Source organism: Anas acuta, chromosome 11 (assembly GCF_963932015.1).
Source record: "Anas acuta chromosome 11, bAnaAcu1.1, whole genome shotgun sequence".
NCBI lineage: Eukaryota > Metazoa > Chordata > Aves > Anseriformes > Anatidae > Anas > Anas acuta.
Genome location: NC_088989.1, coordinates 22,041,303 through 22,056,597, shown reverse-complemented (window position 1 = coordinate 22,056,597; position 15,295 = coordinate 22,041,303). Strand labels below are relative to the sequence as shown.

At 37.8% G+C, this 15,295-nt stretch overlaps 1 protein-coding gene across 13 annotated transcripts in view; it reads left to right on the top strand.

Moving 5' to 3' along the window:
• Positions 1-15,295, top strand: part of ARHGEF3 (Rho guanine nucleotide exchange factor 3) — a 130,660-nt gene that overhangs the window by 99,572 nt on the left and 15,793 nt on the right. For all 13 annotated transcript variants that reach the window (XR_011100283.1, XR_011100282.1, XM_068694547.1 and 10 more), the window contains one exon: positions 10,734-10,841. Coding sequence is in view for 11 of the 13 variants with exons in the window: in XM_068694547.1 (XP_068550648.1) it covers positions 10,734-10,841 (108 nt within the window). In the remaining 2 variants the exon portion in view is untranslated. The remainder of the gene's footprint in view (positions 1-10,733; positions 10,842-15,295) is intronic.

Sequence of the window (15,295 nt, the reverse complement as noted above, 5' to 3'; positions counted from 1 at the left end):
AAATACATAGTTATAATGACTGAAGGTTCTAGTAGCTACTTCTCTTGCACCTGTTAATATGACAAAGCTTCTTTATGCAGACACAACCCAAAGAGGTCTGTGATATGATGTGAACATAGGAACCATGACTAGAGCCTGCTCTGCAATCTTCCCTTGATACTCTGGGAAGCTTATTTTATCCTGTTCCATGAAATAGGTTTAAGTGACTATAGTTGATTATTCCATTTCTGTTTGGATCTGCTTAAAGAAGTGGGAGCAGAGATGACCCGCTAAGGCTAAAAGATTCACAGACAGGAAAATATAGCATTAAGTGCTTAAATTCCCACTTAGTCCATGATCAAGGATATAAGATCTTCTGGAAGGCTGACTTTTGGTTCTTCAATGAAAATGCAAATCAGTAGAAACATATTCCCGTGCTCTACACTGTCAAATGCAATGATTACTACTTTAACAATGGTTTTATTGTCCATATAAAAATCATTAGCAATAGTTAAAAATCATTAGCTATAGTTTTTAACAGCTGACTCTGTGACCTAAGGATTTAACTGCACAGAAACAGACTTGATATGCTGATGTTGACCAAAAGAATTAATTATTACAGGTAATTTTGATCAAGAACATCATAAGATCAGAGGCATTTTTTACCAAGGGTAACTTCCCGTAATTAAATTATAGTTTTTGTTTTAATAGGCAAGTGCAGATACAAATCAATTTATCTGACTTTGGTTAAAAAATAATAGGAAAAACAAAGTAAAATAAAAAGGACCAAAATGTTAATTTGAAGAGAAGTCTGTTGTGACCATCAGTGTTTGGCGTGTTGCATTTCATTTTTTATATCCTTTTTGATCTTAAAAGTTATATGGTATTTGCCTCGGTAAACAACAAAACCTTTTACTTAACAAAGGTAGACAAAATGAACAAAGCAAAATGCCTGGTCCTGAGATTCCTGTATAAGTTAGTGTATCTCATGAATTAATCCTCTTTTATGTATTTACATATTTTAAATCTATATTAGTATTCTATTTTACTGTTTTTTACTGTTATTTTACATTTAACCTTTCTTGATAACAAGAAATCCAGCTATAGAAGTTGGGAGAAGTCTTTGAGATACTGAACTTTTCCCGCTCAAAATTCTTAAGCTCACCTTTTTCTATATGTAAAAAAGTTTATGCAGTTAACATACCTCTTTAAGTTCTGGGAAAAAAACAAAAAAAAAAGTTGTTGTGAAACACTATGTTTGCTTGGAATTGTGTAGTTTATGAATGGAAAGATCAGTCTGGTTAAGATGAAATTTAATGTCCCCAATAAGGCCATGAAAGTTTTTGAGCATCTTGAGCAACATCAAAGTCAATGGGGCTTGTGGTTAAGGCCAGAAAAAGTGCAGTTCGAGGGAAGCAGAGGAAGTTCAAGAGCTGTTCAAGATGTACTTTCAGTATTTTGACAAGGAGCTCCCTCAAAAATGCCCTCCTTAACTCGTAATAAATCTCATATCCCTTGAGGCTTGTCTGTGTGCAGCAAATGGACTTCCATGATTGGGATTCATTTTCTCATTTAAACACAAATGTTTTTCATAACCACAAACAAGGGGAGAAGACAGCTGTGCGTAGCTATCCAAGTGCTGCTAAATATCCTTACTAGAAAATATTCTTCCTTCTTCAAGCTCAAGGTGTAAGTATTGTACAAATTTGCGTCAATAGAAAGGAGCAGATGGAGATTCAGGAGTAAAATGAGGCAGGTGTTTCTCAGATGTTTAACAACTGAATATTTTGCACTATTTTTAGCCATTCCAAGAGTGTTTTTTTCCTCACGCTTTTTAAGTTTTCCACTCCATGCCATCTTCCCCCTCAAAAAACGCACAAACAAAACAAACCCAAGAAACTAAACAAACAAAGTGGCTTAAGTCCCGGGAACAAAGACATCAATTCCTCAGAGCAAGGATGTTTTCCTGCCTCTCTGTGCAGGATCTAACATAATGCCTAGGTTTCGGCTGTAAAAACTACCGCAGTGGCACAGGATTCCTGTGCACCTCCAGGATGTTCTGGTTCATCCGGTGTTTGCTTACATCTCCTACACTGCAGAAATGGTAGCCTTAGTAATTAGGGCCATTTGTAGCCTGTCTTTTGGTGTTTCCTAGTATCCTCAATATACTGCTGTCCAGGAGAAGCTCTAGATTGTCTTGGGCTCAGGACCGTGTTTAACTCAGCCAGGGGAGTGCACGAAGGGTAAACCTGCTCTGCTGAGTGGCATTTTGCAACAAGCACCTTGCTGCTGTGCTGCCATGCATGAACCTGCCATGACATGTCTGCTTGTTAATTGGCAGCCGTGCTTCAGATCCAGTTTCTTCCAGAGGGAAAAGGTCCACGGTAGTCTGCACAAGCAGCTTTAAATGAGAGGAAATTCAGAATTTAATCAACTCTTTGCTAGTTGTCTGGGTTTTTCATCATTTCTGTTACTTGTGTTAATTCGCATCAGTGTAAGGTTTTTCTGTCAATTTGCTTTAATGTCCTAACTGCTGGTAGACATAGACTTCTGGGTATTGCAGGCAAATGAATTATCAGTCAAGAGAGCTGGACACAACTCTTCCCTGTGCTGCTGGTGCTGCAGTGCTTCTGTCTGTCATATGACAGAGGTGGTGAGGTTGTACCAGCTGGGGGCAGCCTGTTTACAGGACAGTGACGATCTATGGTGAAGCACATGGTGCCATACCCCGATGCACACTTCAACTCGCTTTTTTTAACTGAGAGTGCTTTACCACTTCTCTGCATGGCTTTTCCTTCTACCCCAAGTATAATTTCAGGACCTCTTCTTTATAACACTGATTAAAACAAAACGTCTCTGGATTTGGCTTTATTTGCTGGCTGCTTTTGTGTAGACCAGCCGAGGAAGAATAACAAACCTTTTCCTGCTCCTATCAGAGAGTGCAGGTGGTGTGGAGCCTCGTGGATTTGGAAGAAACGTTAGAAGTTTTACCACATGATTTATTGGCTGATCAAGTTGCAGATATGTATCATTTACTTAACTTGCTTAATAGCCTTTTTGAGATGCCAGTGTTGTACCAGTGTGATGCCTTTCCCAGGTTTTAGGATGGATTTGTGTGGGTGATTATAGCTCAGCGTTGCACAAAGGTAGCTGTGCTTAGAGCTACTCGAGAGTTGCCTGCTTCATTATTCTTGACCACACTAATTTTTGGAGAGCTGTATGTGAACATACATTCACAGCTCTAGAAGCCTGGATGTTTGAGGATTTCCTGAATGACGTATTTCTAACATACTATGAAATATGAAAGAAAGGCAAATTTTCTGTGGTTTCGTGTATTAAAAAAGATGGTCTCTGTTAGCTTCAGTAACCACTGAGGATGGTGTTCTAGTTTTAGATCTACCTCTCTATGAAGGGACAAAAAGCTCAAATTGCATGGCATGCTTTATTTTTTAGGCTGTTTGCTGTAGTAAGAGGCTGTTGTAATGTGGGTTGCTTTTTGTTTTTTTAACCTTTTTGCTTGCATCTTTTTTTTTTTTAATCCTGCTGAAGTTTAAATATTGATAACATCCTGTGGAACAGAGCTTCAAAGTGTGTGCGAGGGGGTGTGTTTTTTAAATTAAACTCCAAGTTTTGGGAGCATTTATTAGAACTGTTTAATCTTAGGCCAATTTAACTAATAGCAGACTAATAAAAATAAAAATGTTGGGCGTCCTGCCATGACAAATGTTGACTTACCCTTACAAAGTTGACTAAAAACTAATAACCTTTAAGGTATAGGAGTTTAGCCAGTACTATGAAGTCTGAAACAGAGTGCTTCTGTTTCAGGTTGCTGGCACTGCCTGTGAGTTATGTCTGAAACAGCAGTTACTGGGCTGTTTCACTTTAGAGAGTTTTCCAAGTATGACACAGTTAACTCCTTTGAGACTAATTTCTAATAAAATGTTTGCAGTAATGAGTGCTCCTAAACACAGAATTAATGCCTTGGATACCTGTCTGTCTAGGTTCACAAATAGAAAGTGTATTAAAAGGCAAAAATATCCCCAGCATATCTTTGGGATAATGTCAAGAAGGGTACCAAACCCAAGTCAAGGACTCTTGCTGTAAGGAGTTACCTGAGAATTTGTTGGTTCTGGCAGTCCTTGAACTCCAGTAACGTAGGCAATTACAAGCTGTTTTGAATTAGCATTGCCAATATCAGATGTTTTTTTTGGGGGGGTGAAGGGAAGGCTAGTTTGCCTTTGAAGAAGGTAAAAGGAGCAAGTCCTTATGTTCTGAAACGCTGAGTTCCTGTGCAAGGTTTCACTTAGGCCTTGTTTTCTGGGTTGACTTACAAATCTCTGTAGATCCCCTTTGTTGAGTGTATTTGTTTCTAATTACAATCAGAAAAATCAACACAAAGTAATGGCAGCACTTCTGCCCATGGGCTGAGGATGGAGTATAATGACCCCTGAGGGAAATACTTTCCCTTGTTTGTCCAGTTCAGCAGCAGCTCTCTGACTGCAGACTGTTGTTGAAGTCACTAATAAGCAATGGGAGAGTCAGGTGGAAAAACAATCATACCAGCAGTGAACATGCATTTGCTTTTACCGTTCGCTGGGAGGAAATTGGGCTAGCTGCTTGGGAGCACCAAGTGAAGGACTTTGGAATGAGGTACTGCAGCAAGTGAAGACCTGTTGTATGGCATGTAGACTATTGCTGTGCACTGTGTTATCCAGGTCATTGGTTCGGCTGTCCTGCAGACAATGTAAAGGGAATCTGGGCTACTTTTTGTTACCTTTCATTCTATTTGTTAGAAAATGAAAATCAATCTTGTGCTAGAGTCATTTCACCATCAAAGTGTAATAATTAAGCTGTGGGCGGCCTTGTTGAATGACAATGTATAGAAAACTAATTGATATTATTAAATAGATTTAACTCACTCTGACAGGAAGGCACTTACTGTGAACTTTGGGGAAAATTCCATCTTCACATGTGCTGCTGAAAGAGTCGCTTACTTTGTGGATGAAGAGCATGAGAAATGCTAGTTTCTTCCCCTGAATTCCCCCTCTAAAAGCTTTTCCTATCTGTGCAGTGGGTTATTGGATACAATACAGCCAGTTGTTAGGTGCTGGTTTCACTGATTAAGGAACAGTAACGTCGACTTTATAAATATGAACAACTGTAAATAGCTGTCAGTACATTGCAACTGATGTACGTACCTAATTGTTCAAAAGATCTTGTGCTTTAATGTGCTGCTGTGGATATTGAATGTTTAACCTCACCCTGGAACAGGTGCTGTATGTAAAGCCTGGGACTTTGCAGTGATAAGCTGTGTGTTAGAGCCAGAAGTAATGATACAAAAGTTCTCTCTTTGCTTAGATGATGTTGCTTTGAAATTACTACGTTACAATTTTAAAAAGAAGCACTTCATTCAGCTACCTGTGGAAAAAAGACTTAAATTGTACTGACAAGGGAGTTGGCAGAAGTTACTCAGAAAAGTACCGCTTCCCGGTAGCACTGTAGCAGCAACTCCTTGCTGTACACATCTCCCAGTTGTCCAGCAGCAGAATGCTAAGCTTTGGAGAGCTGTACTTTAAAAGATACAGCTTCTCTTTCTCATTCAGCAGTCTAAACTATTAGGTTAGAGCTTAATATGTAGAAAATACCACAAATACAAGTGTACACAGGGGTTCAACAGAGTGACCTACAGAATAAATGACAATGAAGAAGCAATCTACAGTAGTATTCTTCATGCCGCATTAGGAGAATGCTGAGGCATGGCATCTTTGAAACTTCTTATCTGATATTTTCCTGCCTTAAGTATTTGGTAATTGATTATGCTGTTGTGACTGCTCTAATCTTTCTTCCTTTGAATTCCAAAGAAAAGTATAGGATAAAAATGTACTCTTTCAGAAGTACAGGGTAGTTGTTTGAAATGTCCACTTCATGGTTTCCAGAATCATCCAGATCTTGTACACAGATCTGCTTCTTTTTCTGTTTGTTCAGTTTCAAGAGTTTGTTTCGAGGGTGCATATATATGGTATTTCCAGTTTTAATTCTTTGCTTTCTGAATTCCAATATTCACGTTACCAAAGTCATTTTGAGTTCAAATATACAGCTCCCTCCAAAAGCCAGCTGCTCTTTGTTCTAGCTTAGTCAGGTATTAATTTGACTTCGCTTGGACTGTGCAGTCTTTGAAGTTTCTGCACTCATGTTTCCCTCAGTTTTATTTAGCCTTATATCAAATTTAAAGTACTGTCAAATTAACATTACTCATTCACATATACCAGCTCCACATTTTGGAAACCTTGCCAAACTGTAGTCTGGATCTTTTGTTTTCCAGCTTCCCATATTATTTGAGCAAGCCTTTAACTCTGACAATGCAGTCTAGCATTTAGTTTTAGTTCAGAACTCTGAAGTGATTTTTTTTTTTTTTTATTTTTTTAAATATCAATAATGACTTCAAAAGGTCAAACAAAGAATTCTAACTGCTGAATTTTGTGTCCTGACTTGGCCCAGTTCCCAGTCTGGATAGGTAATAGTTGTTGCAAGCAGATCCAGCTGCTGAATCCCATCTGCTTCTAAATTCCCTGGACCGGGAGGGCAAGCAGGGGGGAAGGACAAGTGATGACTGGGTAGCTCCGAGTCTTTTGAGCACACTCAGAGATACTCACCTGGAACCTAATGTTCATTCTTCCTGTCTTCCTGGATAGTATGTCCTTTCTGCAGCCTCTCCATGCTGGTTAGACACAGGAATCACACGATTCTGAGTTCCCGTGTGCTTAGATTCGTATCCCCAAAAATTTTATGATTGTAGGACCCCTCCTCAGTTAACTGGAAAACCAGAGGTATTCATAGACAATATAGTAGTAAAATAACAAACACATGTACAAAGAATTCCTAACGACAAGCAGTTAATTATTTTTACTATTATTATTATTAAAAAAAGAAGAAAGAAAAAAAGTAGGAACCACTGAAGTGGTTTGGGAAGCAGTATCTAGAATGCAACCCCTGAGTCTTATTGGACTGATGTGCAAGTACAGACTCTCCTCAGTATCTCTGGGTAAAGCAGAACAGTTCACACGCTGTTTCCTATTTGATCTGTTGGTTGTGAAGAACCTTGATTAGAAAAACAACCATGTGTTCAAAACTCACTTTTTCATACACTAGGCTGCGGAATTTTTCCCTGCCTAGATTGTTGGCGTCAGTAGTTCATCATCTCTGTGTCGCTGGTTTGGAGAGGCCATGCAGATAGCTTGACAGTAATTAAAAGGAGGGAGGGGTAGAGATGAAATGAACGTAGACCATGCAGCAGAAAAAGTGTGACCCTGGCAAGGGTGTCTAAGAGTTTCAGTGTTACTATCCTACAATTTTAGAATTGCTCCAGTAGTGTTATTTTTTCATTGCACAATCAAAACCTTTCCTATACAAGCTTTATTATTCCACAGCAGAAGGGGTGACTCAGTGTTGATTGCTGTTGTGGTTAGATATTTCTGTGGGAAGGGACACCTGGAAGGTCTGGTGAGTTTTTACTTCCAGCCGGGTGTCGTAGCCAACCAGACCATTTCTAATGTGGGGTGAGTGTCAGACAGTAGTAGAAAGCTTTCTGCATAATGAAGAACTTCTGCTTAATAAGATATACTTTCAGGCCTGATTGGCAAAGTGTGAAGTCTTAGACTTCTGAAATTATTGAGTCATTATTTTAAATAATCATGTTAGAATCCTGTAGTAATGCTGATCTCTCATAATTGAAACATCCAATTCCTAATTGGTACTACATATTTTAGCTCTTTTGAATTCTGATCAAATTTTCCTGTGTGAGATCAGCACGTGATACCCAACACGAGGAAGACAAAAGGGGATACTGACACAGAAGAGGTAGGACCTTTGCAGAAAGACCTTCACACAACCTTTTAGCTGACTTTCCTTTTGGTTGCTGGGAGAGGTGCTGACCTCTGGCGGCGTACAGCAAGAGGCTGTAGAAGAGCTTATTGTTTTTCAACAATGGCTGAAACTCTATGTGGAGTTTCTTCTCTTTAACATCAACTTCTGTACCCAGTAAGGTTTAGCAGCACAAACATTAGTAAAGAAAATTATACTGCCCAAGTAACTTTCACCTTGAAATGGATGGGGGAGTTTTAAAGGAGAGGCTGTATCATGTTCCCCTGGGACTGTAGGCATTGCTGGCTAGGAGACAGCGCAGCTCTCAGACAGTCTTTGGACTGTCCAACGTGAAGAAGGAGAAATCAGAGATTTTTTTTCCCCACTTCCTCTTGCTCTCCAGGAGAAAGAAGGTGATTGTCCCTCCTTTTTACTCAGACTAAGGTTATTTGATGCTTTGCATCAGTTTTTGCAGCTGCCTGAGGTTTACGTGCCCCACATGGCAGACCAGATTAGGTCCCAGCCTGAGCTCATAGCAGGCAGGTGAAGTGTAGTGATTAATAAACTTTAGCTGCTGTTGTGCAAACAGATGTGGAAATATTCACATATGAGTAGACTGGCTTGTCTTCTCGTACTTAAACACTGCTCAGGAAGATTCATTCAAAGTTTTTGCATCATTCCCATGGTGCTGCAGAAATGCAGTGAAGAACAGGTTTACTTATTTTGTCAGCTCATTTGCTGGCAGTAGATTCCAAAGAAAATTATTCAAGGGTTTCTTGGCTTAGTTTGGTTAAATTTAAGACTGAAAGACTGTGCAATCACAATGTAAGTGTAAAAGGTCTGTTAGACTATGGATAGCATTTAACTTCCAAGCAGGATATGGCTATCTGTGATGTAGTGTAGATCAAACTTTTTTTTCCCCATCGGTTTTGTCTTTGGACCAAAGAAGATACACTTAGCAGCAAAGCTATAGAATTATACATGTAGAAGGCATAGAGCAGAAAAGGAGGAGAAATCTTTTCTCTTAATCCTAACCCCCCTCCATCTTCTTTAATGTCCATATATGCTTGATTTCGAGATTTTGCTTTAGGGATGTGATATTTATGCCTAAGTAATGCCTAGGCAAGTCCTTGACTCAGAGTAAACACTGCTGAGCAAGAACTGAAACGGTTTGTTATCAAAATTACTCTCATCTGAAATCCAAAACACAGCACCATGCCAGCCACTAGAAAGAAAATTAACTCTGTCCCAGCTGAAAGCAGGACAGTGTCCTTTCACTGCAGTGCAGCACTAGTGATATCAGGCAGGCTCTGCCATGGGATACTATTTGTGCTTCAGGATTGGCATTCTGAGTAATCACAGGAAACAACAGCTGATGACTGAGCCACCAATTAGAGGAGAATTACAGTGGAATCTCAAATACTTTTTTTTTTTTTTTTCAGGAGCAGGGAGGTGTGTAAATCAGCATGCCATTGGTGCTGCAGTGACGTTAAAAAAAAAAAAACTCTGACAAAAACCTGTGTCAAAGATGTGACTGCTGAAAAGGAAGGAATAGGAATAGCAGTGCAGCGGTGAAGATAAAGGAGTAGATTGATTTAGGCTGCTAAAATGCTTTAATACTGGATTTCATTAGTGGAGGAATACATTATTTTTGCTAGAGGGTTTAACATTTTGTCCTTTATTTCAGCATTTACAGATTTCTGGGTTTGCCTGCTGAGAAGTAAATTAAATATGTAGCTGCTTCTCACATTTCCTCTGTTGCTGTGCTAATGGAAGAGACTTTTTCTTGCCAGTAATGCAGATGATGATCATTGCTGCCTTTTTTTTTTCTCAATGGGAAAGATGATAAATCTGCATTATTTCCAGAAGGATTTGTCTCTCTGAACAAAAGGCTAATAGGTGTGCTTCATTTTCCAAAAGATCGTATAGGAAATTGGAGACATAGGAAACCTACACAAACTCAATAACCATGGCTGAAAAAGAAGGATGACCTGCTTTAGGATATCCTTGAAATATGATGTTAGATGGGTTTTTTAATGTCACTTGGAAGGTTTGCCTACTTTTCTGTCAAAAGGTGCCTTTTGCATGTGCTGTTCAAGATCCATTAAATTTCAGAGGTTAGAAAGCCAAGGGTAACAGTTTTATTTTTATGCTTTTATAACACTTTTTTCTTTCATTATCATTTGTTTACTTTTTTTAAAATCTGCAGGATAGTTGTCATATTACATTGATGTGGTTATACGTTACTTAAACAGGGCATAAGAGCTGTTGTAAGTATATATGAAAAGAAAAATATTTAGTTGAATGCTTTATGGTAGATTTTTTCTTTATTTTTTCTATTTTATGCAAAAAAAAAGTGTGTAAACATTATTTGTCTGTATGTGGAGGTATTTCTATATGAATGTGTGCTCACTGGACATTTAAGTTAGAAATTGGTCTGAATTATATTTTCTAGAGTGAAATACTTTTCACTGAATAAAGTCACATGCTGACAGTGCCAGAAGGCAAAGAAACAAACTTAATTGGTTTTATCTGAAAGTATTCCTTTCAATGACAACACTGTCAGAAGATGCATTAGCTGCAGAGCACTGCTGAAGATGTCTTTTTTTAAGAATGAGTTAATGTAATAACATATTTTTGTCTCTTCATCCTTTTCCCTCCCCTGCCACCAGCCATGATGATATATTTCAACTGTTTCCAGGATCTGTATGTACCAGCCAAGAGTAATCTGTCATTGTCAGCTTTTAAAACTGCTGTTGTTAATATATTACTCTAATTATATACCAGGCTTACCAACTTCTATTTTATAATTGCTTCCTTAGAAGAACCAGTGAAACTCGCAGCAGTATTTAACTGATTATGCTCACATTTCCCCCATTTTTCTGCCTTTACAGGAGCCTAGTAACAAGCGGGTCAAGCCTCTTTCCAGAGTTACATCACTAGCAAGTCTCATCCCTCCTGTAAGGGCCACTCCATTGAAGCGGTTCAGCCAGACACTTCAGGTAATAACAGTAGCTGCACTGCTGCATTAAACTGCATTTCTAAAAAGGGAAAACACACATACAGACGCACACAATTTCTTATAGGGTTAGTACAGGAATGGGAAGTCCATTTACTTGTGTGCATGTGAGTGCACACACCAATGGAATGTGACAAACAGGTTTAAGCAGTTTATGACTATAGAATCATAGAATATCCTGAGTTGGAAGGGACCCATAAGGATCATCAAGTCCAACTCCTGGCACCACACAGGTCTACCCAAAAGTTTAGACCATGTAACAAAGTGCCACTCAAAGTGGTGCTCACACAAAGTTACTCAATTTAAAAACTCAGAACTCTTAATTCAAAAACAACATATCTGTCCATATAATGGATGTTTTTTAATTACTAGGAAAACTATTACCCTTGTAGCATATAGAAGTTTCTATATTAAAGTATTACATTTGCTTTCTAAATTCAATGAAGAACAGAGTTTTCCATGACACTTCCTGTTAATTTTGATGGGTTTCCTTGAAAATGTTATTTTTGGTACAGCTAGTCATACAGGACTGCTAAATTTCCTTCTGTGTGGTGAACTTTGAACTTCCCTAGACAAAGAGGTAGCGAACAATTGGGGAAAAAAAAAAGTCATTTTCCAAAGCTGCTGATAAAAAGTATTCAAGGGCAAGCATATTTTAAATGCAATTTAGAAACTAAATCATTTTGTAGTTTCAGTTTCCATACAACAGATTAAGTGCATGATATTTAACATAGAGACAAATGTTACTTGAATTTATGAATTATTTGTGCCTTCAGACCTGGAGACTTCAAACATCTGGGTGCTCAACTCCTAATGATTATCATGAGTGAGAAACAGTTGGGAACTGAAATACTGCTGTGGGTCTGGCCTAGAAAACTTTGGGGAAAAAAATAAACTATTTTAAGAGAAAACAGTGCTATGTAAGAAAGCATTTGTGCAATCTAAAGAAATTTACTTTAAAATGCTAATTTCTTCAGAGAGGGGAAATATAAAAATATCTTGAATGTATTAAAACTGTTATCTAATAAAAAGTAGCTTAGAGCATTATTGAAATTATCTGTTAAATAAAAAGACATGGGGAAAGAAACCAAACAATGTTTCTGTAGCAGTAGTATCTCAAAAACAGATACTACAGCACTTCTTTAACATTGGTTTTCCTGTTTCCTATTCCTGCTATTCTGAAAGCACAGACATCTGCATACCATAATTGCATTTATGGGGTTGGAGGAGAGGCAAAATGGCTGAACTCCTTTCAGTCTGGGCTGGATCCCGAAGGTATATTGTAGCGTGACTAGAGCAGAGATGCCTGTATTCCCTGGGGTGTATAAATCTCCTCTGCAGTCTGCCTGTAGAAAAAAATTGGCCTGACCCTGAAAGGACTACATTAGTTCCAGTTGTGAGGCGTGTGGAAAGTGAATTAATTTTTGTCTAAACTGCTTCTGAGCACGGCACTTCCCTTTTTGCAGCCTTCCGCAGCTGTTGTCCTCGTTTAAGGGACTGTGCTGTCATTCTGTAGTGAATGGCTGTGAGATGGGGCTTCCCAATACAATATTGTATTTAATAATGGCTGATTTTGGTTATTAAAACAACCTGTTCTTTTATGCACGTACTAGTAGCCTTCCTAGATCCTAGTGAGAGCTACATAAATGTGGTTTGGGGCAAATTTTTACAAAAGTAGTGAAAATTGTGAGTTTGTTAGAAGTCCTACTGTTGTGAACATTTCTGCCTTCGTCTGTTCCTGGTGGTTATTAGAATATATTTTAATTAACTGTCTGCCTCTAATCAGATTAAGCAGTGATATTGATTCCTTCTCCTCCGTAAGTAACTATGTTTGAAGGAGCTGCAGTGCGAAATCGACCTGTATTATGTTCTCCAAATCTTTGGTCTGAGTCTATTTCCAGGTGATGAATGCTGGTGAAGTCTCTCAAAAGTGCCTTCATGGCTGGCTGTAAATTGACTTTTTGTCAACAGCAATAGAACAGGAAAAAAATGGCTGACCTTCTGTACTCAGGTGCCTCAGTGGAAATTAGCTGGAAACATACTGGGGAGCATGTAGAGCCCCTGTGTTAATGTTTTGCTTTTATTTTTAACTTTGCTGTGCGTTGATGGAGCTGTCACTGTGTCTTGTGGAATAGTACAGAACAGGATTTTTTTTTTTTTTAATTTATAATACTTGGAAAAAGTATTAATTTTTCTCATTGGATGAATTTTCATGTATCTTTATTGTTAATTTTTTTCAGACAAAAAGAAAACAACAAACAAAAACAAACCAACCAACCATACTTCTTGCATTGCTGTTCTGTGTCTGTAAAATGAGGAAAACTACTATCACCACCACAAAATCCAAAACAAACTAATTGTTTCCCTGGGGAGAAAAAAAAAAAACAAACAAATAAACAAATACAAAGCCAATAAAACATCCATACAAAAAGACCACACCAATTGCATCAGTGAAAAGAATTAGAAAATTCTGAATTTCCTTCATGAAATTTCAAACAAACTTTCTTACATAATTCTTCCTGAATGAAAGCAATGTGCGTAATTTTCCTTACTGAACTGGATTTTCTGTGTGCAGGTTGAAGAGAAACACCTCTGTACCTGAGATGTGTAGTGTCTTTTAAGATATTCTTAGCAACTTTTGCTGTGTTGCATATTAATTACAGAGGTATTTGATTTTTGTGTGCCTTATGTTTTCAGCTATATTACCATTTTGCACATTATTGTCAACACAAGAATGTCAAGTAACAAACCACATAAAGTCTTTACGTACCATTTTTTTTGACTATTTGTAGTTACTATGTTTCTGTCACATAGAGCACTGTAGGTTAACAGATAGCTGTTAACTTCATCCCTAACAGTCTGTCTGTCTGTATATATGCAGGTTACTAGGTGCTACGCAGGTATTCTTACTTGCTTATTCACCTGTAAAAACACTATTTCATAGCAGTATTTTCAGGCTGCATCAAGCAAGACTAATGATTATGATGATCTGCTTGTTTCTGTTTGGTCTTACAGCTGTGCTGTTAGGCTTAAAAGCTGAAAATAGGATCAGAAAACGAATTCCAGCTGATGAGAAAAATTGTCTGGCTAGCTTCCTCTGCAACTTCAATTTTCATCAGAGTGTCTTGAATTTAAATAGGGAGTCCAAATTATTTTTATCTTGCCTAGACACACCACAAATTTCTAAAAATTATTAACAAAATACATTCGACATCAGTTCTGAATGCTGTGACTTTGATCTGTAGTCCACCTCTCCAAGTACATAAAGCTGTTTGCTTTAGCACAGCTGAAATTAAGATTTGTTAACTGTAGGAGTTGAACATCAGTAACACCTAGACCCTTCATATTAATCATCTGGTAATAGCCAGTGGAAGTTATTGCAGTCAGATAAATACAATAAATAAAACCAGGAGTTGTGGCCTGATTCTTCCCTATCTTCTCTAATTTTTGGAATTATATGAAAATTTTAATGATCCTAGACTCTAATGAACATCATTTTTAACCACTATGCTGGGCATGTTGGTTTTTGTCTGTTTGTTTGACATTTCTACAATTCCTTCATAGGATTCATGGAACTTTTTTTTAATCCCTCAGGGCAACTGCAAACAAAAGATTACCATCACAGTACATGTAAATTTGTTTTTAAAAATTGCTAGCTGAACATAAATTTAGGTCTAAATTTACGTCTAAAGACCACTAAATTGATACGCATCTGTTTACTTGGAAAAAAATGGGTAAAGTATTAGTATTGAGAATGGTTACAATGATGTTGTCCATTTGTCTTAACATATCAGTGTTTTATTGAAAGAATTTATTTGGTGGATTTTTAAAATGAGCCTTATATGACAGCTTTACATCTTCTTTCTATTGTCAGTTACAGCATTGGAGATTCAGATCTGCTTGACTTTTGAGTGACAAAGCATTAATTTTACCGTTAAATAGTATTTCCCTGGTGATGCATTAGTTTTTCTTCATAGCTTTATGAGTCAATTTCTAGAACATCTATGAAAAGCAGTGGAAGATGTTAAAGTTAAAATAAGCTTGTTGAAGCGTGTGATTCCCTTCCTAACTAGATTTCAGTGTACCAAGTTAAGTCAGTATATCAGGCAACAAGACAAAGAGACCACAGCCTCTTGATGTGAAATTTCTCCTTGTTAAAAACATGTCCAAACATTTCTGTACTTTTCCACTAATAATTATTCTTAATCCAATGTATCTTACTAATATAAAGCAAGGTACATTTTGTGTGATATTTGAAACATGAGAGAAATCAATCAAATATAGGATATTTACTGTGCCCAGGTAACAGAGATGATAGGTAAGCAAGCAGGACTTTGGGGAGTTTAGTTTTCTGCCAAGTCTCAGCCCTTTTTGTCACCTTCTGTCCAAAGGAACACAATGTAGTGCTGTACAGAATGGTATCGAGCATTCCCATGC